The following is a 25,564-nucleotide window of genomic DNA, read 5'->3' on the forward strand; positions in this document are numbered from 1 at the left end:
TTTCTCTCCCCTTCTCTTCTCTCCTATCCTCTTCTCTGATTTTCTCTCCCCTCCTTTCTCCTATCCTCTTCTCTCCTATCCTCTCTTCTCTCCTATCCGGTTCTCTCCTCTTCTGTCCTATCCTCTTCTGTCCTATCCTCTTCTCTCCTATCCTCTTCTCTCCTATCCGGTTCTCTCCTCTTCTGTCCTATCCTCTTCTGTCCTATCCTCTTCTGTCCTATCCTCTTCTGTCCTATCCTCTTCTCTCCTATCCTCTTCTTCTCCCCTCCTCTTCTCTCCTATCCTCTTCTCTCCTATCCTCTTCTGTCCTATCCTCTTCTGTCCTATCCTCTTCTGTCCTATCCTCTTCTGTCCTATCCTCTTCTGTCCTATCCTCTTCTGTCCTATCCTCTTCTGTCCTATCCTCTTCTGTCCTATCCTCTTCTGTCCCATCCTCTTCTGTCCCATCCTCTTCTGTCCTATCCTCTTCTCTCCTATCCTCTTCTCTCCTATCCTCTTCTCTCCTATCCTCTCCTCTCTCCTATCCCGTTCTCTTCTCTTCTGTCCTATCCTCTTCTCTCCTCTTCTCTCCTATCCTCTGCTCTCTTCTCTCCTATCCTCTGCTCTCTTCTCTCCTATCCTTTGCTCTCTTCTCTCCTATCCTCTCCTCTCTCCTATCCCGTTCTCTTCTCTTCTGTCCTATCCTCTTCTCTCCTATCCTCTGCTCTCTTCTCTCCTATCCTCTTCTCTCCTATCCTCTTCTGTCCTATCCTCTTCTGTCCTATCCGCTTCTCTCCTATCCGCTTCTCTCCTATCCTCTTCTCTCCTATCCTCTTCTCTCCTATCCTCTCCTCTCTCCTATCCCGTTCTCTTCTCTTCTGTCCTATCCTCTTCTCTCCTATCCTCTTCTCTCCTATCCTCTGCTCTCTTCTCTCCTATCCTTTGTTCTCCTCTTCTCTCCTATCCTCTTCTCTCCTATCCTCTGCTCTCTTCTCTCCTATCCTCTTCTCTCCTCTTCTCTCCTATCCTCTTCTCTCCTATCCTCTGCTCTCTTCTCTCCTATCCTCTTCTCTTCTATCCTCTTCTCTTCTCCCCTATCCTCTTCTCTCTTCTGTGTGCAGTGAGCTGGGAGACAACATGCAGCTCCACAGTATACCTGCCAATGCCTTTCAAGGGATCACAGAGGAGAGTGTGTACATGTGAGTATGAGTCCAATACTATTACTTATTTGGAGCCATACTCCAAACAGCCATACTATAGGATATCCAATTTTTGTGAGAAAATGAATACATTTCTTAGATTTCATTTTGTCTCACCACGTGTTCAGATCAGTGATGAGAAAAAGATCTCATCTGGTTGTTTAATGTAAGAATTGTTTCACTGCTGATTTAATTAAATCTCATCTAATTGATTGCGGTAACCATGATAATTTTCATCAAATCCAGGGTTTAGGACAGCACTTGTGAATTATGTTTTTCAATCCATTACTGCTGTATGTAAGCAATTGTAAATCGGTCAAGCTGATAACAACCAATTGAAATTAAATGTGTGAAAATGTTTCTTTCAGGAAAATTATAAAAAATGGATTCAAGGAAATCAAGTCGCACGCTTTCAACGGAACAACGCTGGATAAACTGTACGTAATTCCTCTCAAATAATAAACCTCTTCTTCCGCGTCCTGCTTAGTTTCAGTTCTTACAATGAAGTGCCTGAACACACAAACACGTGCAAGCACTCACACAACATCTAAACAGGAGCTGCTCTTGTGGTTTTTGCTAAGCCTTGGTTGCTGTTACTTCAGAGATGTGTCAAAGGCTTGGTTAATCAAAGAAACTCGATGTACCAGTAAAATAACATCTTGGAAGACACAACATTGAGTGGGTGCCATGTTGTTTACTTTACCCTGTGCCACGCTGTGGCGGCGGGATGCAACATCTTGATCTCGCCAGAATCGCTTTCAATGAGTCTAAACATTCATTTACTGAACACAAATAGAAACGCAACATGCAAAAATTTCGAAGATTTTACTGAGTTAAAGTTCATAGAAGGAAAACGGTCAATTGAAATAAATTCATTAGGCCCTAATCTATGGATTTTGGTCATCAGCCCACCCACTGGGAGCCAGGGATTGTCTCTAAATTACATTCTCTGAAAATGAGTCATAATCCAATCCCTACCCATTCATCGTGGAAGAAAGACCTCTCTGTGTGTAGTACTGTGACTAATTGGAAAAGGGTTTTGTCCAACATATACTTTTCCTCAAGAAACCCCAACCACCAAATGATACATTACAATGTTGCCCATATAACTTACTGCACACCATGCAAACTATTCAAGGTGAAAGCCAGACAATCCCCAAATTGCTCACTGTACCCTCAGGGGGCTCCTGGCAATTTTTTCATATGGTCTGTGAGTGCCCAGGGGTTTTACGTTTCTTTGGTTGTTTCATCCGGTCTCATTGACATAATGGTTACAAATGTTCACCATCTATTTTATTGTCAAATGAGGACATGACTTTAGACCGATCTGTCAAACAGCAACGTATTTGGCTGGCTGGATTAACAACAGCCAAAAAGATGATAGCTTCACGTTGGCAGGCTCCTCATTCTTTAAGCAGACAGCAGTGGCTGTTATCATTCATGGACATTATAAACATGGAAATATCTGTAGGACGCATACATGGGGTGAGTGAAAGAAACATTTTCTCTTTCATCAACTTATGACTCTGTAAAAACACTGCTGTTTTTTCTGTCTTGTGTACCTAATTGAAAATAATAAAAACGTGATCATAAAAACATGAGTCTAAACAAACAAAGCTTAGTTAGTAGAGCTGAGGATCTGTCGGGCATCCATAGAAAAACTACTAGGTTTTAGAGAAGAGAAAACAAAAGGGTCAAACATCAGAATACAAAAGCAAAACACCCATATTCCACTCATTTATTGCAAGTATATAACTTCCATTGTGATAAAGACAAACATGATTTAATACTATGTGTATCATGTGATGGTTTTCTCGTGTAGGATTCTGAAAGACAACAGGTATCTGAGGAACATTCATGAAGATGCCTTTGAAGGAGCATCAGGGCCAACTGTGCTGTAAGTGAATAATTCCTTAGAGAACTCTTGTGTAACATTCACCTTCAATACAGTCCATTCCTATAACATAATCATCCCACTGTGCACAGATGTCAATTCAACATCTATTCCACATCATTTCATTGAAATGACGTGGAAACAACGTGATTCAACCAGGACTACAGGAAACGGAGGGCTGAGCACAGCCCCATTCACATCAACGGGGCTGTAGTGGAAAGGGTCAAGAGCTTCAAATACCTCAGTGTCCACATCACTAAGGATCTATCATGGTCCACACACACCAACACAGTCATGAAGAGGGCATGACACCGCCTCTTCCCCCTAAAGATGCTGAAAAGATTTGGCATGTGTCCTCAGATCCACAAAAAGTATTGAAGCTGCACCGTTGAGAGCATCTTGACTGGCTGTATCACCGCTTGGTATGGCAACTACTTGGCATCAAACTGCAAGGCGCTAGAGGGTATTGTGTACATTGTAGGCCGAGCTCCCTGCAATTCAGGACCTCGATACCAGAAGGTGTCAGAGGAAGGCCCTAAAAATTGTCAGACTCCAGCCACCCAAGTCATAGACTGTTCACTCTGCTACCGCACAGCAAGCGGTACCGATGCACCTAGTCTGGAACCAACAGGACCCTGAACAGCTTCTACCCCCAAGCCATAAGACTGCTAAATTTAGTTAAATAGTTAACCAAATATTTGACCCTTTTTGCGCAAACCTTTTTTGACTCACTGGTACCATTTGTACTGGTATCCTTTGTACTGGTATCCTTTGTACTGGTACCATTTGTACTGGTATCCTTTGTACTGGTATCCTTTGTACTGGTATCCTTTGTACTGGTACCCTTTGCATATAGCCAAGTTATCGTATAGCCAACTCATTGTGTATCTACAGTATTATTACTTTTATTATTATTATGTGTTATCTTCTTTCACTCTGCATTGTTGGGAAGGGCACGTAAGTAAGCATTTCACTGTTAGTCCACACCTGTTGTTTACGAAGCATGTGACAAATAAAAATTTATTTTATTCGTGTGCCCGGTGGGATTCTTCCTGCCACACTGACCTCTATGGAGCCCCAGTATTTCCTATTTCCCCATCTAGAACTGGAAATGTCAAAGATACACATTAGTTATACAGTACATGTAAAGATTACATGGACACTAAATGTGACTACTGAGACCTGTTATCATAGAGACCTTGTGGTTTATGCTGTGTTATACAACGGGTGGGTCTAATCCTGATTGGAGAGGTTTCTTAATTATTATTCATTAACTTCTTGCGTCGAGCCATCCCGGATCCGGTATCGTGACTACAGCCTCAAACTCATTACCATAACGCAACGTTAACTATTCATGAAAATCGCAAATGAAATGAAATGAATCTATTTGCTCTCAAGCTTAGCCTTTTGTTAACAACACTGTCATCTCAGATTTTCAAAATATGCTTCTCAACCATTGCAAAACAAGCATTTGTGTAACAGTATTGATTGCTAGCGTAGCATTTAGCGTAGCATTTAGCGTTAGCATTCAGCAGGCAACATTTTCACAAAAACCAGAAAAGGATTCAAATAAAATCATTTACCTTTGAAGAACTTCAGATGTTTTCAATGAGGAGACTCTCAGTTAGATAGCAAATGTTCCGTTTTTACAAAAAATATTATTTGTGTTGACAAATCGGTCCGTTTTCTGCGTCACGTTTAGCTACGAAAAAAACCTGTATCCAGGATTGTGTAAATCTATCCGCAAGCTCATTAGCATAATACAATGTTAACTATTCATGAAAATCGCCAATTAAATTAATCTATTTGCTCTCAAGCTTAGCCTTTTGTTAACAACACTGTCATCTCAGATTTTCAAAATATGCTTTTGAACCATAGCTAAACAAGCATTTGTGTAACAGTATTGATAGCCTAGCATAGGATTTATGCCTGGCTTTCAGCATGCAACATTTTCACAAAAAAACAGAAAAGGATTCAAATAAAATCATTTACCTTTGAAGAACTTCAGATGTTTTCAAGGAGGAGACTCTCAGTTAGATAGCAAATGTTCCGTTTTTACAAAAAATATTATTTGTGTTGACAAATCGGTCCGTTTTCTTCATCATTCTTCATCACGTTTGGGTAAGGAAAAAAACGGAAATTAAGTCATTAAAACGCGAACTTTTTTCCAGATTAACTCCATAATAATCGACAGAAACATGGCAAACCGATGTTTAGAATCAATCCTCAATGTGTTTTTCACATATCTATCGACGATAAAATCCTTTGTGGCAGTTTGTGGCAGACTTTCTCTTCTGAAGAAATGGAAGGCGCATGGACCTACAGATTACACAATAATTTCGACACAGGACACCGGGCGGGACACCAGGTAAATGTAGTCTCTTATGGTCAATCTTCCAATGATATGCCTACAAACACGTCACAATGCTGCAGTCACCTTGGAGAAACGACACAAAGGGCAGGCTCATTACTGGCGCATTGACAGCCATATAAGGAGACATTGGAACACAGCGCCTTCAGAATCTGGGGCATTTCCTGTATGAAACTTCATCTTGGTTTCGCCTGTAGCATTAGTTCTGGGGCACTCACAGATAATATCTTTGCAGTTTTGGAAACGTCAGAGTTTTGTCTTTCCAAGGCTGTCAATTCCATGCATAGTCGAGCATCTTTTCGTGACTAAATATTGAGCTTAAAACGGGCACGTCTTTTTATCCAATAATGACATAGCGCCCCCATAGGTTGAAGAGGTTAAAAAGTTAAATAAAACAAGTTTGATGCTTGTTGGCAAAGGCATGCTGTAATCTATACTGAACAAAAATATAAACGCAACATGTAAAATGTTGTTCCCATGTTTCATAAAATAAAAAATCCCAGAAAAGGCCCATCTGCAGGTCGAAAAATTGCACCGGAAGAAATGGCAGCAGTTTTACAGGCACCCAACTGTGCTATTATGTGTTTTTTCCCGCGTTATTTGTAACTTATTTTGTACATAATATTTCTGCAACCGTATCTTATGGCAAAAAATAGCTTCTAGATATCAGGACAGCGATCACTCATCTCAGATTAGACAAAGAGCTTCTGGATATCAGGACAGCGATCACTCACCTCGGATTAGACAAAGAGCTTCTGATATCAGGACAGCGATCACTCGCCTCGGATTAGACAAAGATTTTTTTTCTTCAACAAGCAAGACGCACAGGACACTCTCCAAACACCCGACAGGGCCAACATCCCCGTTATTTGCAAGAGGAAGCGACGCAGGTACAGAGGACAAAGAGCCGGATGCCTGGTCAGGACCCGGGAAAGGCGAGAGGGAAAGCCTCCGTTACTGTCGATACTACTCACCAACGTGCATTCATTGGACAATAAACAAGACGGGGTACGATCACGAATATCCTACCAACGGGACATCAAAAACTGTAATATCCTATGTTTTACGGAGTCGTGGCTGAATGACGACATGGATATTCAGCTAGCGGGATATACGCTGCACCGGCAAGATAGAACAGCACACTCCGGTAAGACATCTGTGCATATTTGTAAACAACAGCTGGTGCACGAAATCTAAGGAACTCTCTAGATTTTGCTCCCCTGAAGTAGAGTATATTGTGATTGCAGGCCAAACTACTTGCCTAGAGAGTTTTCATTTATACTTTTCGTGGCAGTTTATTTACCACCATAGACAGACGTTGGCATTAAGCCCGCACTCAGTCAGCTGTATAAGGAAATAAGCAAACAGGAAACCACTCACCCAGAGGCGGCGCTCCTAGTGGCCGGAGACTTTAATGCAGGGAAACGCAAATCAGTTCTACTAAATTTCTATCAACATGTTAAATGTGCAACCAGAGGGAAAAAAATTCTCGATCTCCTGTACTCCACACACTGGCTTTATCAATAAGAGCATCGAGTACATCGTCCCCACAGTGACTGCATGTACATACCCCAACCAGAAACCATGAATTGCAGGAAACATTCGCACTGAGCAAAAGGGGAGAGCTGCCTCTTTCAAGGTGCGGGACTCTAACCCGGAAGCTTACAAGAAATCCTGCTATGCCCTGCGAAGAACCATCAAACAGGGAAAGGATCAATACAGGGCTAAGATTGAATCATACCACACCAGCTCCGACGCTCGTCTTACATGGCAGGGCTTGCAAACTATTACAGACTACAAAGGGAAGCACAGCCGCAAGCTGCCCAGTGACATGAGCCTACCAGGCAAGCTAAATCACTTCTATGCTCGCTTCGAGGCAAGCAACACTGAGGCATGCATGAGAGCATCAGCTGTTCCGGATGACTGTGTGATCACGCTCTCCGTAGCCGACGAGTAAGACCTTTAAACAGGTCAACATACACAAGGCTATGGGGCCAGACGGATTACCAGGACGTGTGCTCCGGGCATGTGCTGACCAACTGGCAGGTGTCTTCACTGACATTTTCAATGTGTCCCTGATTGAGTCTGTAATACCAACATGTTTCAAGCAGACCCCCATAGTCCCTGTGCCCACGAGCACAAAGGCAACCTGCCTAAATGACTACAGACCCGTAGTACTCCTGTCCGTAGCCATGAAGTGCTTTGGTAATGGCTCACATCAACACCATTATCCCAGAAACCCTAGACCCACTCCAATTTGCATACCGCCCAAACAGATCCACAGATGATGCAATTTCTATTGCACTCCACACTACTCTTTCCCACCTGGACAAAAGGAACACTTATGTGAGAATGCTATTCATTGTCTACAGCTCAGCGTTCAACACCATAGTACCCTCAAAGCTCATCACTAAGGATGGGACTAAACACCTCCCTCTGCAACTGGATCCTGGACTTCCTGACGGGTCACCCCCAGGTGGTGAGGGTAGGTAGCAACACATCTGCCACGCTGATCCTCAACACTGGAGCCCCCCAGGGGTGCGTGCTCAGTCCCCTATTGTACTTGCTGTTTACCCACGACTGCATGGCCAGGCATGACTCCAACACCATCATTAAGTTTGCAGACGACAACAGTGGTAGGCCTGATCACCGACAACAACGAGATAGCCTATACGAAGGAGGTCAGAGACCTGGCCGGGTGGTGCCAGAATAACAACCTATCCCTCAACGTAACCAAGACTAAGGAGATGATTGTGGACTACAGGACAAGGACTGAGCACACCCCCATTCTCATCGACGGGGCTGTAATGGAGCAGGTTGAGGGCTTCAAGTTCCTTGGTGTCCACATCAACAACAAACTAGAATGGTCCAAACACACCAAGACAGTCATGATAAGGGCACGACAAAGCCTATTCCCCCTCAAGAAACTAAAAATATTTGGCATGGGTCCTAAGATCCTCAAAAGGTTCTACAGCTGCAACATCAAGAGCATCCTGACTGGTTGCATCACTGCCTGGTACGGCAATTGCTCGGCCCCTGACCGCAAGGCACTACAGAGGGTAGTGCGTACGGCCCGGTACATCGCTGGGGCTAAGCTGCTTGCCATTCAGGACCTCTACACCAGGCGGTGTCAGAGGAATGCCCTACAAATTGTCAAAGACCCCAGCCACAGACTGTTCTCTCTACTACCGCATGGCAAGCCGTACCGGAGTGCCAAGTCTAGGACAAAAAGGCTTCTCAACAGTTTTACCCCCAAGCCATTTGATTACAACAGGTAATCAAATGGCTACCCGGACTATTTGAGATTGTGTGCCCAACCCAACCCCTCTTTTTACGCTGCTGCTACTCTCTGTTTATCATAAATAACCCTCTAACCCTAGGAAGCTCTTTGCCACCTTCTCCTCCCTCCTGAATCCTCCTCCCCCTCCCCCCCTCCTCCCTCTCTGCAGATGACTTCGTCAACCATTTTGAAAAGAAGGTCAACGACATCCGATCCTCGTTTGCTAAGTCAAACGACACCGCTGGTTCTGCTCACACTGCCCTACCCTGTGCTCTGACCTCTTTCTCCCCTCTCTCTCCAGATGAAATCTCGCGTCTTGTGACGGCCGGCCGCCCAACAACCTGCCCGCTTGACCCTATCCTCTCTTCTCCAGACCATTTCCGGAGACCTTCTCCCTTACCTCACCTCGCTCATCAACTCATCCCTGACCGCTGGCTACGTCCCTTCCGTCTTCAAGAGAGCGAGAGTTGCACCCCTTCTGAAAAAACCTACACTCGATCCCTCCGATGTCAACAACTACAGACCAGTATCCCTTCTTTCTTTTCTCTCCAAAACTCTTGAACGTGCCGTCCTTGGCCAGCTCTCCCGCTATCTCTCTCAGAATGACCTTCTTGATCCAAATCAGTCAGGTTTCAAGACTAGTCATTCAACTGAGACTGCTCTTCTCTGTATCACGGAGGCGCTCCGCACCGCTAAAGCTAACTCTCTCTCCTCTGCTCTCATCCTTCTAGACCTATCGGCTGCCTTCGATACTGTGAACCATCAGATCCTCCTCTCCACCCTCTCCGAGTTGGGCATCTCCGGCGCGGCCCACGCTTGGATTGCGTCCTACCTGACAGGTCGCTCCTACCAGGTGGCGTGGCGAGAATCTGTCTCCTCACCACGCGCTCTCACCACTGGTGTCCCCCAGGGCTCTGTTCTGGGCCCTCTCCTATTCTCGCTATACACCAAGTCACTTGGCTCTGTCATAACCTCACATGGTCTCTCCTATCATTGCTATGCAGACGACACACAATTAATCTTCTCCTTTCCCCCTTCTGATGACCAGGTGGCGAATCGCATCTCTGCATGTCTGGCAGACATATCAGTGTGGATGACGGATCACCACCTCAAGCTGAACCTCGGCAAGACGGAGCTGCTCTACCTCCCGGGGAAGGACTGCCCGTTCCATGATCTCGCCATCACGGTTGACAACTCCACTGTGTCCTCCTCCCAGAGCGCTAAGAACCTTCGCGTGATCCTGGACAACACCCTGTCGTTCTCAACTAACATCAAGGCGGTGGCCCGTTCCTGTAGGTTCATGCTCTACAACATCCGCAGAGTACGACCCTGCCTCACACAGGAAGCGGCGCAGGTCCTAATCCAGGCACTTGTCATCTCCCGTCTGGACTACTGCAACTCGCTGTTGGCTGGGCTCCCTGCCTGTGCCATTAAACCCCTACAACTCATCCAGAACGCCGCAGCCCGTCTGGTGTTCAACCTTCCCAAGTTCTCTCACGTCACCCCGCTCCTCCGCTCTCTCCACTGGCTTCCAGTTGAAGCTCGCATCCGCTACAAGACCATGGTGCTTGCCTACGGAGCTGTGAGGGGAACGGCACCTCAGTACCTCCAGGCTCTGATCAGGCCCTACACCCAAACAAGGGCACTGCGTTCATCCACCTCTGGCCTGCTCGCCTCCCTACCACTGAGGAAGTACAGTTCCCGCTCAGCCCAGTCAAAACTGTTCGCTGCTCTGGCCCCCAATGGTGGAACAAACTCCCTCACGACGCCAGGACAGCGGAGTCAATCACCACCTTCCGGAGACACCTGAAACCCCACCTCTTTAAGGAATACCTAGGATAGGATAAGTAATCCTTCTCACCCCCCTTTAAGATTTAGATGCACTATTGTAAAGTGACTGTTCCACTGGATGTCATAAGGTGAATGCACCAATTTGTAAGTCGCTCTGGATAAGAGCGTCTGCTAAATGACTTAAATGTAAATGTAATAAATGCATACTCACTTTAACTATACATTCATGTACATACTACTTCAATTCGGCCGACCAACCAGTGCTCCCGCACATTGGCTAACCGGGCTGTCTGCATTGTGTCCCACCCACCACCCGCCAACCACTCTTTTACGCTACTGCTACTCTCTGTTCATCATATTTGCATAGTCACTTTAACCATATCTACATGTACAGTGCCTTGCGAAAATATTCAGCCCGCTTGAACTTTGCGACCTTTTGCCACATTTCAGGCTTCAAACATAAAGATATAAAACTGTATTTTTTTGTGAAGAATCAACAACAAGTGGGACACAATCATGAAGTGGAACGACATTTATTGGATATTTCAAACTTTTTTAACAAATCAAAAACTGAAAAATTGGGCGTGCAAAATTATTCAGCACCCTTAAGTTAATACTTTGTAACGCCACCTTTTGCTGCGATAACAGCTGTAAGTCACTTGTGGTATGTCTCTATCCGTTTTGCACATCGAGAGACTGAATTTTTTCCCCCATTCCTCCTTGCAAAACAGCTCGAGCTCAGTGAGGTTGGATGGAGAGCATTTGTGAACAGCAGTTTTCAGTTCTTTCCACATTGGATTCAGGTCTGGACTTTGCCATTCTAACACCTGGATATGTTTATTTTTTAACCATTCCATTGTAGATTTTGCCTTATGTTTTGGATCATTGTCTTGTTGGAAGACAAATCTCCGTCCCAATCTCAGGTCTTTTGCAGACTCCATCAGGTTTTCTTCCAGAATGGTCCTGTATTTGGCTCCATCCATCTTCCCATCAATTTTAACCATCTTCCCTGTCCCTGCTGAAGAAAAGCAGGCCCAAACCATGATGCTGCCGCCACCATGTTTGACAGTGGGGATGGTGTGTTCAGGGTGATGAGCTGTGTTGCTTTTACGCCAAACATAACGATTTGCATTGTTGCCAAAAAGTTCAATTTTGGTTTCATCTGACCAGAGCACCTTCTTCCACATGTTTGGTGTGTCTCCCAGGTGGCTTGTGGCAAACTTTAAACAACACTTTTTATGGATATCTTTAAGAAATGGCTTTCTTCTTGCCACTCTTCCATAAAGGCCAGATTTTTGCAATATACGACTGATTGTTGTCCTATGGACAGAGTCTCCCACCTCAGCTGTAGATCTCTGCAGTTCATCCAGAGTGATCATGGGCCTCTTGGCTGCATCTCTGATCAGTCTTCTCCTTGTATGAGCTGAAAGTTTAGAAGGACGGCCAGTTCTTGGTATATTTGCAGTGGTCTGATACTCCTTCCATTTCAATATTATCGCTTGCACAGTGCTCCTTGGGATGTTTAAAGCTTGGGAAATCCTTTTGTATCCAAATCCGGCTTTAAACTTCTTCACAACAGTATCTCGGACCTGCCTGGTGTGTTCCTTGTTCTTCATGATGCTCTCTGCACTTTTAACGGACCTCTGAGACTATCACAGTGCAGGTGCATTTATACGGAGACTTGATTACACACAGGTGGATTGTATTTATCATCATTAGTAATTTAGGTCAACATTGGATCATTCAGAGATCCTCACTGAACTTCTGGAGAGAGTGTGCTGCACTGAAAGTAAAGGGGCAGAATAATTTTGCACGCCCAATTTTGCAGTTTTTGATTTGTTTAAAAAGTTTGAAATATCCAATAAATGTCGTTCCACTTCATGATTGTGTCCCACTTGTTGTTGATTCTTCACAAAAAAATACAGTTTTATATATTTATGTTTTAAGCCTGAAATGTAGCAAAAGGTCGCAAAGTTCAAGGGGGCCGAATACTTTTGCAAGGCACTGTACATACTACCTCCGCCTGACTAACCACTGTCTGTATGTAGCCTCGCTACTTTTATAGCCTCGCTACTGTCTTTTTACTGTTGTTTTATTTTTTTTACCTACCTATTGTTCACCTAATACCTTTTTTGCACTATTGGTTAGAGCCTGTAAGTAAGCATTTCACTGTAAGGTCTACACCGATTATATTCGGCGCACGTGACAAATAAACTTTGATTTGATTTGAATGATAACAAAGGGAACACAGCTGAGGGATTGCACTTGAACAGATCAGCGTTAGTATTGAAGATATACTGAACACAAATATAAATGCAACATGTGTTGGTCCCATGTTTCATGAGCTGAAATAAATGATCCCCGAATATTTTCCATATGCACAAAAAACTTTGACACAAATTTGTTTACATCCCTGCAAGTGAGCATTTCTTCTTTGACAAGATAATCCATCCACCTGACAGGTGTGGCATATCAAGAAGCTGATTCAACAGCATGATCATTACACAGGTGCACCTTGTGCTGGGGTCACTAAAAGGCCACTAAAATGTGCAGTTTTGGCACACAACACAATGCCACAGATGTCTCAAGTTGAGGGAGTTTGCAATTGGCATACTGACTGCAGGAATGTCCGCCAGAGCTGTTGCCAGAGAATTGAATGTTAATTTCTCTACCATAAGCTGCCTCTAACATCGTTTGGCAGTACGTCCAACCGGCCTCACAACCGCAGACCAAGTGTAACCACGCCAGCCCAGGACCTCCACATCCTGCTTCTTCTCCTGTTAGGATCATCTGAGACCAGCCATCCGGACAGCTGATGAAACTGTGGGTTTGCAGAACCAAAGAATGTCTGCACAAACAGTCAGAAACCGTCTCAGGGAAGCTCATCTGCATGCTCATCATCCTCACTGGGATCTTGACCTGACTGCAGTTCTGCGTCGTAACCGAATTCAGTGGGCAAATGCTCACTGTGACCAACAGATGCATATCTGTATTCCCAGTCATGTGAAATTCATAGGTTTGGGCCTAATTAATTTATTTCAATTGACAGATTTTCTTATATGAACTGTAACTCTTTGAAATGGTTGCATGTTGTGTTTATATTTTTGTTCAGTGTATATACACAATTTGGCGGCCAGGTCTCCTGTATTTGTTAGATTGTAATGGTATGTTGTCTTGTCTTGTTGTATTGTTTGTTTGCATCCTGCTTAACATTGTTAAAAACAAAAGTGTAAAAATGTGTTAAGGTGAAAGTTTAGGGTTAGGTCTTGGGGGTAGGTAGCCCGAGCGGCTAAGGAGTTGGGCCTGTAGCCGAAAGGTCGCCTTCTGGATTCCCGGGCTAGGCGCTTGGGGAAAAAAGGGAGAAATTGATCTAGCAACTGGAGAGCTGCTGGGTTCATATCCTAATAATAATCCCCTACCATTGGGCTCTTGAGAAAGGTCTTTAACCACACAACATGCTCTCCATCCAGGGGTGCTGCACTGCAGCTTTACCCTGTGCTACTCTCAACTGTGTGTCTGTGTGATGTGTGGGAGGGGTTGAGAAATGTTCGCTGTAACTATGGACAATAAAGTTATATTGTAATAGGTAGGAAAAAATGTGTCAACATTTGACTTGGGTGTTTCCTGTATCTTGTGTGTGTTGCCCAGTGACGTCTCCTCCACAGCTCTCGACACACTCCCCCGTCGAGGCTTGGAACATTTAAAGGTCCTGATTGCCCGTTCTACCCCCTACCTGAAGACTCTACCTCCTCTAGAAAGCCTCCTAGAGCTGGAGGTGGCAGAGATTACTTACCCCAGCCACTGCTGTGCCTTTCACACCTGGCAACGCAAGTAGGTACACATCCATAAATATTTCTAAAACTAAAAGCATTGTATTTGGGACAAATCATTCACTAAACCCTAAACCTCAACTAAATATTGTAATAAATAACGTGAAAATTTAGCAAGATTGGGTGACCAAACTGCTTGGAGTGAAAACTGTCATGGTCAAAACATGTTGATACACCAGTAGCTAAGATGGGGAGAAGTCTGTCCATAATAAAGCCTTTTTAACAACACCATCAACAAGGCAGGTCCTACAGGCCCTAGTTTTGTCGCACCTGCACTACTCTTCAGTCGTGTGGTCAGGTGCCACAAAGAGAGACCTCGAAAAATGACAAGTGGTTCAGAACTGGGCAGCACGGCTGTCCCTTAAATGTACACGGAGAGCTAGTATGAATAATAAACATGTAAATCTCTCATGGCTCAAAGTGGAGGATGGATTGAGTTTATCACTACCAGTTGTAGCGATCACACCGATGATTGAGTTAAATACTTTAAACTACACACGCTGAAAACAAAACTTCTGCAGCACAGCACACACAATCAAACTGTCGCGCCACCCATGAGCCCCTCCCCAAAGAGCTGAACGAGCTGTCTTTATTTCCTCCTTCCTTACTGCTGATGCGCTCTTAAAGTGGCAGTGCACGGTGAAGGCTTCGTGCAGGATTTCGCCACACAGTTATTGTAAGAAGTGTTGACATGCTGAATGCACCGAGGTGTCTGTCTAAATTACCAGCACACAGCTCAGACACCCATGCATACCCCACAAGACATGCCACCAAAGGCCTCTACACAATCCCCAAGTCAAGAACAGACTATGGGAGGTGCATAATAAAACATAGAGCCATGGTTACATGGAACTCTGTTCCACATCAGGTAACTAATGCAAGGAGTAGAATCAGATTTTTTAAAACATCTTATGGAACAGCAGGGACTGAAGAGACACACACAGGCTGAGACACACATACACATGATAAGACACACACGTACACATGGATGTTGTAATGTATTTACAGGGCAGTCGAAAGTTTACGTACACCTTAGCCAAATACATTTAAACTCAGTTTTTCACTATTCCTGACATTTAATCCTAGTAAACATTCCCTGTCTTAGGTCAGTTAGGATCACCACTTTATTTTCCACTTTATTTTAAGAATGTGAAATGTCAGAATAATAGTAGAAAGAATTATTTATTTCAGCTTTTATTTATTTTGTCACATTCCCAGTGGGTCAGAAGTTTACATACACTCAATTAGTATTTGGTAGCATTGCCTTTAAATGGTTTAACTTGGGTAAAACGTTTCGGGTAGCCTTCCACAAGCTTCCCACAATAAGTTGAGTGAATTTTCGCCCATTCTTCCTGGCAGAGCTGGTGTAACTGAGTCAGGTTTGTAGGCCTCCTTGCTCGCACACGCTTTTTCAGTTCTGCCAACAAATGTTCTATAGGATTGAGGTCAGGGCTTTGTGATGGCCACTCCAATACCTTCGCTTTGTTGTCACAACTTCGGAAGTATGCATGGGGTCATTGTCCATTTGGAAGACCCATTTGCGACCAAGCTTTTGCGACCAAGCTTTAACTTCCTGACTGATGTCTTGAGATGTTGCTTCAATATATCCACATAATTTTCTTGCCTCGTGATGCCATCTATTTGGTGAAGTGCACCAGTCCTTCCTGCAGCAAAGCACCCCCACAACATGATGCTGCCACCCCTACAACATGATGCTGCCACCCCTGTGCTTCACAGTTGGGATCGTGTTCTTCGGGCCCTTTTTCCTCCAAACAACGATGGTGATTATGGCCAAACAGTTCTATTTTTGTTTCATCAGACCAGCGGTCATTTCTCCCAAAAATACGATCTTTGTCCCCATGTGCAGTTTCATACCGTAGTCTGGCTTTTTTTGGGCGGTTTTGGAGCAGTGGCTTCTTCCTTTCTGAGCAGCCTTTCAGGTTATGTCGATATAGGACTCGTTTTACTGTGGATATAGATACTTTTGTACCCGTTTCCTCCAGTATCTTCACAAGGTCCTTTGCTGTTGTTCTGGGATTGATTTGCACTTTTCGCACCAAAGTACCAAAGTATGTTAATCTCTAGGAGACAGAACGCATCTCCTACCTGACGGTATGACGGCTGCGTGGTCCCATGGTGTTTATATTTGCGCACTATTGTTTGTACAGATGAATGTGGTACCTTCAGGCGTTTGGAAATTGCTCCCAAGGATGAACCAGACTTGTGGAGGTCTACAATTTTTTTTCTGGGGTCTTGGCTGATTTCTTTTGATTTTCCCATGATGTCAAGCAAAGAGGCACTGAGTTTGAAGGTAGGCCTTGAAATACCTCCACAGGTACACCTTAAATTGACTCAAATGATGTCATAGCTTCTAAAGCCATGTCATAATTTTCTGGAATTTCCCAAGCTGTTTAAAGCCACAGTTAACTTAGTGTATGTAAACTTCTGACCCACTGAAATTGTGATACAGTGAATGATAAGTGAAATAATCTGTCTGTTAACAATTGTTGGAAAAAGTACCTGTGTCATGCACAAAGTAGATGTCCTAACCGACTTGCCAAAACTATAGTTTGTTAACAACAAATGTGTGAAGTGGTTTAAAAATGAGTTTTAATGACTCCAACCTAAGTGTATGTAAACTTCCGATTTCAACTGTATGTGATAGTTGTCATGGCAATTTCCTGTATTACCAAATGAGGAGAGTTACAAACCACACACCAGTCAGAGTTATACTTAAACTTCATCTTTAATAATATGAGCTTTACAATAGCCCTTTGACTTTCAACAACTCACTATCTATAATGAATTGTTGAGTCCCAACATAATGGCAACTGAGATCTTTTATAGCAAAGATACACCCCTCTCAATTTACAGTGAGGGAAAAAAAGTATTTGATCACCTGCTGACTTTGTACATTTGCCCACTGTCAAAGAAATGCTCATTCTATAATTTTAATGGTAGGTTTATTTGAACAGTGAGAGACAGAATAACAAGAAAATCCAGAACAACGCATGTCAAAAATGTTATACATTTATTTGCATTTTAATGAGGGAAATAAGTATTTGACCCCCACTCAATCAGAAAGATTTCTGTCTCCCAGGTTTCTTTTATACAGGTAACGAGCTGAGATTAGGAACACACTCTTAAAGGGAGTGCTCCTAATCGCAGCGTGTTACCTGTATAAAAGACACCTGTCCACAGAAGCAATCAATCAATCAGATTCCAAACTCTCCACCATGGCCAAGACCAAAGAGCTCTCCAAGGATGCCAGGGACAAGATTGTAGACCTACACAATGCTGGAATTGGCTAGAAGACCATCGCCAAGCAGCTTGGTGAGAAGGTGACAACAGTTGGTGCGATTATTCGCAAATGGAAGAAACACAAAAGAACTGTCAATCTCCCTCGGCCTGGGGCTCCATGCAAGATCTCACCTCGTGGAGTTGCAATGATCATGAGAACGGTGAGGAATCAGCCCAGAACTACACAGGAGGAGCTTGCCAATGATATCAAGGCAGCTGGGACCATAGTCACCAAGAAAACAATTGGTAACACACTACGCAGTGAAGGACTGAAATCATGCGACGCCCGCAAGGTCCCGCTGCTCAAGAAAGCACATATACAAGCCCATCTGAAGTTTGCCAATGAACATCTGAATGATTCAGAGGACAACTGGTTAAAAGTGTTGTGGTCAGATGAGACCAAAATGGAGCTCTTTGGCATCAACTCAATTCGCAGTGTTTGGAGGAGGAGCAATGCTGCCTATGACCCCAAGAACACCATCCCCACCGTCAAACATGGAGGTGGAAACATTATGCTTTGGGGGTGTTTTTCTGCTAAGGGGACATGACAACTTCACCGCATCAAAGGGACGATGGACGGGGCCATGTACCGTCAAATCTTGGGTGAGAACCTCCTTCCCTCAGCCAGGGCATTAAAAATGGGTTGTGGATGGGTATTCCAGCATGACAATGACCCAAAACACACGACCAAGGCAACAAAGGAGTGGCTCAAGAACAAGAAAATTAAGGTCCTGGAGTGGCCTAGCCAGTCTCCAGACCATAATCCCATAGAAAATCTGTGGAGGGAGCTGAAGGTTCAAGTTGCCAAACGTCAGCCTCGAAACCTTAATGACTTGGAGAAGCTCTGCAAAGAGGAGTGGGACAGAATCCCTCCTGAGATGTGTGCAAACCTGGTGGCCAACTACAAGAAACGTCTGACCTCTGATTGCCAACAAGGGTTTTGCCATCAAGTACTAAGTCATGTTTTGCAGAGGGTTCAAATATTTATTTCTCTCATTAAAATGCAAATCAATTTATAACATTTTTGTTGTTGTAATTCTGTCTCTCACTGTTCAAATAAACCTACCATTAAAATTATAGACTGATCATTTCTTTGTCAGTGGGCAAACGTACAAAATCAGCAGGGGATCAAATACTTTTTTCCCTCATTGTACATGAAAAACCACAGATCTTAGGAACTCTGGTGGTCCTTCTGTAGCACAGTTGGTAGAGCATGGCGCTTGTAACGCCAGGGTAGTGGGCTCGATTCCCGGGACCACCCATACGTAGAATGTATGCACACATGACTGTAAGTCGCTTTGGATAAAAGCGTCTGCTAAATGGCATATATTATTATTATATATTATTATATTATTAGATATTATTATATTATATATATTATTATTAACTCTTCACAAAGGGCCTTTAACTTGAGAAAGGAGTATCCCTTAGCCAGATTGCATTCGCTATAAATTATCTCTCAGTTTGGTCTCTAAAACGAGGTTCTAATCTCGTTCCTGGTACTTCATAGTACCAAAACATTACCTCATCCAAGCCATAACTCAATTGTCAACGCTATATACTCCCATCTCAAGTAAACCTCCTCTTCTCCCCACTCCTGGACAAGCTCACTGAGGGGAGTGACTTCATTAATTGGTTCCCCCCTCACGCCATCCCTTCACATGGTTTAACAGATACATTCACATGTGAAGGCAAGGTTCCATCCTGTCCTCTTCCCTTTCTGATATTCTGCATAGCACCAGAGACATGTAAAAGACAAGCCTGACCTCTCCCCTCTCTGGGCCCCAAATGACTGAGCCCCAGCTTAGAAAAAAGTGCAACTGCCAACACTATAGTCCAAAAGGATACATGCTAATGACAAGTATCTCACATAAGCATATTAGATTAATAAAACATCGTATTTATCTATGTTACCCAACTAATTCTGATTCCTCTGCCACATAGTGGAGTGAGGGAACACCTGAGGGAACACACTAAATGTATTGGGAAAAGTGTTAGGAAATGTAATGTCATGTAATATTTTAAATTGTATATAGCTGCCTTAATGTTGCTGGACCCCAGGAAGAGTAGCTGCTGCCGTGGCAGTAGCTGATGCGGATCCTTAATAAATACAAATACACATAGGTGCTCATCACAGGTACACAAAAAGGTTGACACTCAAGGGTCTACTCTAACCTTTTCTCTTTATCCATCCAAAGGGAAAAAGTTGTCCTTGCACTCTCTCCGACCCTCAGAAGGCTGTGCGATGACGATGATGAAATCATGTAAGACAATATTTCCACCATGTATCAGGGGAAAGTTTCAGGCTTTCGAAATGTTTTTCCCTTGATTGCCCATTTTCTTTTTGGGGGTGGCGGTCTCTACCTCCTACACCTAACGTTGAGCAAATCCACGTTGCCTTCCCCTTTTCTACAGGGACCACTCGGCAGACAATGTGACAGACCTGTACGACATCAACCTCCAATACCCAGACCTGCAGCTGAGCCTGTGTCCTGGACCCTTCCAGTGCACCCCGGAATCCGACGCCTTCAACCCCTGTGAGGATCTGCTGGGATACTCCTTCCTCCGTTCAGTCACCTGGCTCATCACTGTATTCGCTGTGGCCGGGAACATGGCCGTGCTGGTCGTACTGATCATCAGGTAAAGGGAGAGAAAAGAGATTTAGGATTAACTAGAGTGGTCAATGTCATAGACCTGCATGTCTCTGGACAAGTGTGCTGATAATGCCAACCATCTTTGTCAGGGATAGATTCCATTTAATTCTATAGGAAAGAATGTGCTCAACTCTTATCCTCTTGCGTAAACTGACCATGTGGTCTACTAAGAAATGTTGCTTGAATAAGAAAATATAATTAAAACAATGCTTTAATTGCAACTTATATTCAAGTAATTGATTATATTTTTTACATTTTTTATCATTCTACTCACCAGCCACCAGAAGCTCAATGTCTCTCGGTTCCTGATGTGTAACCTGGCCTTCGCAGACCTCTGCATGGGGGTCTACCTCCTCCTCATTGCAGCCATGGACTACCACTCACGCAAGGTACATAGCCCAAAGGCTTAGAGAGGTATATCAGAAGGTCACTGGTTCAAGTCTCAAGTTGGGCTATGAAAAGGTGGGGACTGAACTGGCTTCTGTAGGGCTGCTCTTTTCAGTTCAGTACATTACTACCAACCACCTACCATTGAACCCTTGATCAAGGCAGAACTGAACTCCTAAACTTCTCCAGGGGGGCTGTACTGCGGCTGACCCTGTAATGCTTGCTTTCCAATGTTTATATTTCTGTAATGACTCTTTCCCATTTGGACACTAAAGTTGTATTGTATTGTAGGAGTTCTAGTCTACATCCAATAATAAAGTTGCATTTTATTGTAGGAGTTCTAGTTCATATCCAATAATAAAGTTGGAGTTCTAGTCTATATCCAATAATAAAGTTGTATTTTATTGTAGGAGTTCTATTCCATATCCAATAATAAAGTTGTGTTGTTGCAGTTTAGTCCATATCCAATAATAAAGTTGTATTTTATTGTAGGAATACTACAACCATGCCACGTTCTGGCAGACGGGTGCGGGCTGTGGTGTGGCGGGGTTCCTGACGGTGTTCGCCAGTGAGCTGTCGGTCTACACGCTGACCATTATAACGTTAGAGCGGTGGCACACCATCACCAACGCCATGCACAAGAACAAAAGGCTGCGGCTGAGGCATGTGGTAGCCATGATGGCTGGAGGGTGGGGCTTCTCCCTATTGGCCGCTCTGCTTCCTGTCCTCGGAGTCAGCAGCTACACTAAGGTCAGCAGAATTTGAAAATACAGTGGGGCAAAAAAGTATTTAGTCAGCCACCAATTGTGAAAGTTCTCCCACTAAAAGGATGAGGCCTGTAATTTTCATCATAGGTACACTTCAACTATGACAGACAAAATGAGAAAAAAAATCCAGAAAATCACATTGTAGGATTTTTAATAAATTTATTTGCAAATTATGGTGGAAAATAAGTATTTGGTCACCTACAAACAAGCAAGATTTCTGGCTCTCACAGACCTGTAACTTCTTATTTAAGAGGCTCATCTGTCAACCACTCGTTACCTGTATTAATGGCACCTGTTTGAACTTGTTATCAGTATAAAAGACACCTGTCCACAACCTCAAAAAGTCACACTCCAAACTCCACTATGGCCAAGACCAAAGAGCTGTCAAAGAACACCAGAAACAAAATTGTAGACCTGCACCAGGCTGGGAAGACTGAATCTGCAATAGGTAAGCAGCTTGGTTTGAAGAAATCAACTGTGGGAGCAATTATTAGGAAATGGAAGACATACAAGACCACTGATAATCTCCCTCGATCTGGGGCTCCACGCAAGATCTCACCCCGTGGGGTCAAAATTATCACAAGAACGGTGAGCAAAAATCCCAGAACCACACGGGGGGACCTAGTGAATGACCTGCAGAGAGCTGGGACCAAAGTAACAAAGCCTTACCATCAGTAACACACTACGCCGCCAGGGACTCAAATCCTGCAGTGCCAGACGTGTCCCCCTGCTTAAGCCAGTACATGTCCAGGCCCGTCTGAAGTTTGCTAGAGAGCATTTGGATGATCCAGAAGAAGATTGGGAGAATGTCATATGGTCAGATGAAACAAAAATATAACTTTTTGGTAAAAACTCAACTCGTCGTGTTTTGAGGACAAAGAATGCTGAGTTGCATCCAAATAACACCAAACCTACAGTGAAGCATAGGGGTGGAAACATCATGCTTTGGGGCTGTTTTTATGCAACGGGACCATGACGACTGATCTGTGTAAAGGAAAGAATGAATGGGCCATGTATCGTGAGATTTTGAGTGAAAACCTCCTTCCATCAGCAAGGGCATTGAAGATGAAACGTGTCTGGGTCTTTCAGCATGACAATGATCCCAAACACACCGCCCGGGCAACGAAGGAGTGGCTTCATAAGACGCATTTCAAGGTTCTGGAGTGGCCTAGCCAGTCTCCAGATCTCAACCCCATAGAAAATCTTTGGAGGGAGTTGAAAGTCCATGTTGCCCAACAACAGCCCCAAAACATCACTGCTCTAGATGAGATCTGCATGGAGGAATGGGCCAAAATACCAGCAACAGTGTGTGAAAACCTTGTGAAAACTTACAGAAAACGTTTGACCTCTGTCATTGCCAACAAAGGTTATATAACAAAGTATTCAGATAAACTTTTGTTATTGACCAAATACTTATTTTCCACCATAATTTGCAAATACATTTTTAAAATCCTACAATGTGATTTTCTGGATTTTTATTTCTAATTTTGTCTGTCATAGTTGAGGTGTACCTATGATGACAATTACAGGCTTCTCTCTTCTTTTTAAGTGGGAGAACTTGCACAATTGGTGGCTGACTAAATACTTTTTTGCCCCACTGTATATATATGTATATATATTTTTTTTTTAAGTTTAGGGCATGTATTAACAAAGGGCCGGTTTACCAGAAACAGATTAAGCCTAGTCCTAGACTATAAAGCACTTTCAATCTCCATTGAACTTGCTTTTTAGACCAGGACAAGGCTTAATCTGTGATGCTTTCTGTAAACCTGGGCCCGTATTCAAACATTCACTTTACACAGAACATATACTATAGTAGATGAACATTCACAGCCTTTTTATTTCTGCTGTAAAATAACTTCATGACAATTGTTGATGTAAAACGGGCTTTACACATTTACCTGATTTTATCCTCCAGGTGTCAATCTGCCTGCCCATGGACATCGAGTCCCTAGCCTCCCAGGTGTATGTTGTTGCCCTCCTCCTCCTCAACGTCACTGCCTTTTTCATCATCTGCTGCTGCTACGTACGCATCTACCTGTCCATCCACAACCCCGACCTAGCAATCCGCCACGGTGACTCCAAGATCGCCAAGCGCATGGCCGTTCTAATCTTCACCGACTTCATCTGCATGGCACCCATCTCCTTCTTCGGCATCTCGGCGGCTCTCCACATGCCCCTCATCACAGTCTCTCACTCCAAGATCCTGCTCGTCCTCTTCTACCCAATCAACTCCCTCTGTAACCCCTTCCTCTACACCATCTTTACTCGATCGTTTCAGAAGGATATACGTTTGTTGTTGAGTCGCTGTAGTTTTTGCCATGCCAGAGCTGAGTTCTACAGGGCACAGAACCTGGAAGCACACACTATACCGCCTAAGGGTAGTACTACGTCCCCCAGAAAACATCACAGGTTCTACACCTACCACATCAAGATGCAAGGATGCTTTCTCTGCGAGGGAGGCGGAGTAACATGACTAGTCTCAGTAAATCAGAACTGTGGGTAAAATCACATTTTAAGCCAATGGTTGAATGACAACGAAATCAATTGTCTGTAAAAAAATATATATCCAGAACCAGTCAAAAGTTTGGACAAACCTACTCATTCTCATTCAAGGGTTTTCCTTTATTTTTTCTATTTTCCACATTGTAGAATAATAGTGAAGACATCAAAACAATGAAATAACACTTAGTAACCCAATTTTTTTTTCTTTCTTCAAAGTAGCCGCCCTTTGCCTTGATGACAGCTTTGCACACTCTTGGCATTCTCTTAACCAGCTTCATGAGGTAGTAACCTGGAATGCTTTTCCAACAGTCTTGAAGGAGTTCCCATATATGCTGAGCACTTGTTGGCTACTTTTCCTTTTGCGGTCCAACTTATCCCCAACCATCTCAATTGGGTTGAGGTCAAGTCATCTGATACAGCACTCCATCACTCTCCTTCTTGGTAAAATAGCCCTTACACAGCCTGGAGGTGTGTTTTGGATCATTGTCCTGTTGAAAACAAATAATAGTCCCACTAAGCGCAAACCAGATGGGATGGCGTATCGCTGCAGAATGCTGTGGTAACTATGCTGGTTAATTGTGCCTTGAATTCTAAATAAATCACTGACAGTGTTGCAGCAAAGCACCTCCACACCATCACATCCCCTCCGCACTGCTTCACGGTGGGAACCACGCATGCAGAGATAATCATTTCACCTACTCTGCGTCTCACAAAGACACGGCAGTTGGAACTAAAAATCTCAAATTTGGACTGATCAGACCAAAGGACAGATTTCCACCGGTCTAATGTCCATTGCTCGTGTTTCTTGGCCCAAGCAAGTCTCTTCTTCTTATTGGTGTCCTTTAGTAGTGGTTTCTTTTCAGCAATTCGACCATGAAGGCCTGATTCACACAGTCTCCTCTGAACAGTTGATGTTGAGATGTGTCTGTTACTTGAACTCTGAAGCATTTAATTGGGCTGCAATTTCTGAGGCTGGTAACTCTAATGAACTTATCCTCTGCAGCAGAGATAACTCTGGGTCTTCCTTTCCTGTGGCGGTCCTCATGAGAGCAAATTTCATCATAGCGCTTGATGGTTTTTGCGACTGCACTTGAAGAAACTTCTTGAAAGTTCTTGAAATGTTCCGTATTGACTGACCTTCATGTCTTCAAGTAATGATGGACTGTCATTTCTCTTTGCTTATTTGAGCTGTTCTTGCCATAATATAGACTCTTGTCTATTACTAGAAAGGGTTATATTCTGTGTACCAACCTTACATTGTCACAACACAACTGATTGGCTCAAACGCAATTAAGGAAAGAAATTCCACAAATTAGCTTTTAACAAGGCACACCTGTTAATTGAAATGTATTCCAAGTGACTACCTCATGAAGCTGGTTGAGAGAATGCCAAGCGTGTGCAAAGCTGTCATCAAGGCAAAGGGTCGCTACTTTGAAGAATCTAAAATCTAAAATATATTTTGATTTGTTTAACACTTTTTTGGTCACTACATGATTCCATATGTGTTATTTCATAGTTGAGGTATTCACTATTATTCTACAATGTAGACAATAGTCAAAAATAAAGAAAACCCCTACTTTTGACTGGTACTGGAAAGTATTCAGACC

The 25,564-nt window shown here is 43.6% G+C and overlaps 1 protein-coding gene across 1 annotated transcript in view; it reads left to right on the plus strand.

The window, feature by feature from the left end:
- The window catches only part of LOC118357698 (lutropin-choriogonadotropic hormone receptor-like), a 58,670-nt gene extending 34,455 nt beyond the window's left edge, over window positions 1–24,215 (plus strand). The window contains exons 6-13 of the mRNA XM_052478423.1: window positions 1,101–1,178; window positions 1,547–1,615; window positions 3,001–3,075; window positions 14,163–14,341; window positions 20,029–20,284; window positions 20,576–20,687; window positions 21,178–21,435; window positions 23,371–24,215. Coding sequence (XP_052334383.1) covers window positions 1,101–1,178; window positions 1,547–1,615; window positions 3,001–3,075; window positions 14,163–14,341; window positions 20,029–20,284; window positions 20,576–20,687; window positions 21,178–21,435; window positions 23,371–23,928 — 1,585 coding nt within the window. The 3' untranslated portion in view covers window positions 23,929–24,215. The remainder of the gene's footprint in view (window positions 1–1,100; window positions 1,179–1,546; window positions 1,616–3,000; window positions 3,076–14,162; window positions 14,342–20,028; window positions 20,285–20,575; window positions 20,688–21,177; window positions 21,436–23,370) is intronic.
- The last annotated feature ends 1,349 nt before the right edge of the window (window positions 24,216–25,564 follow it).

Source organism: Oncorhynchus keta, chromosome 24, assembly GCF_023373465.1.
Source record: "Oncorhynchus keta strain PuntledgeMale-10-30-2019 chromosome 24, Oket_V2, whole genome shotgun sequence".
Classification (NCBI taxonomy): domain Eukaryota; kingdom Metazoa; phylum Chordata; class Actinopteri; order Salmoniformes; family Salmonidae; genus Oncorhynchus; species Oncorhynchus keta.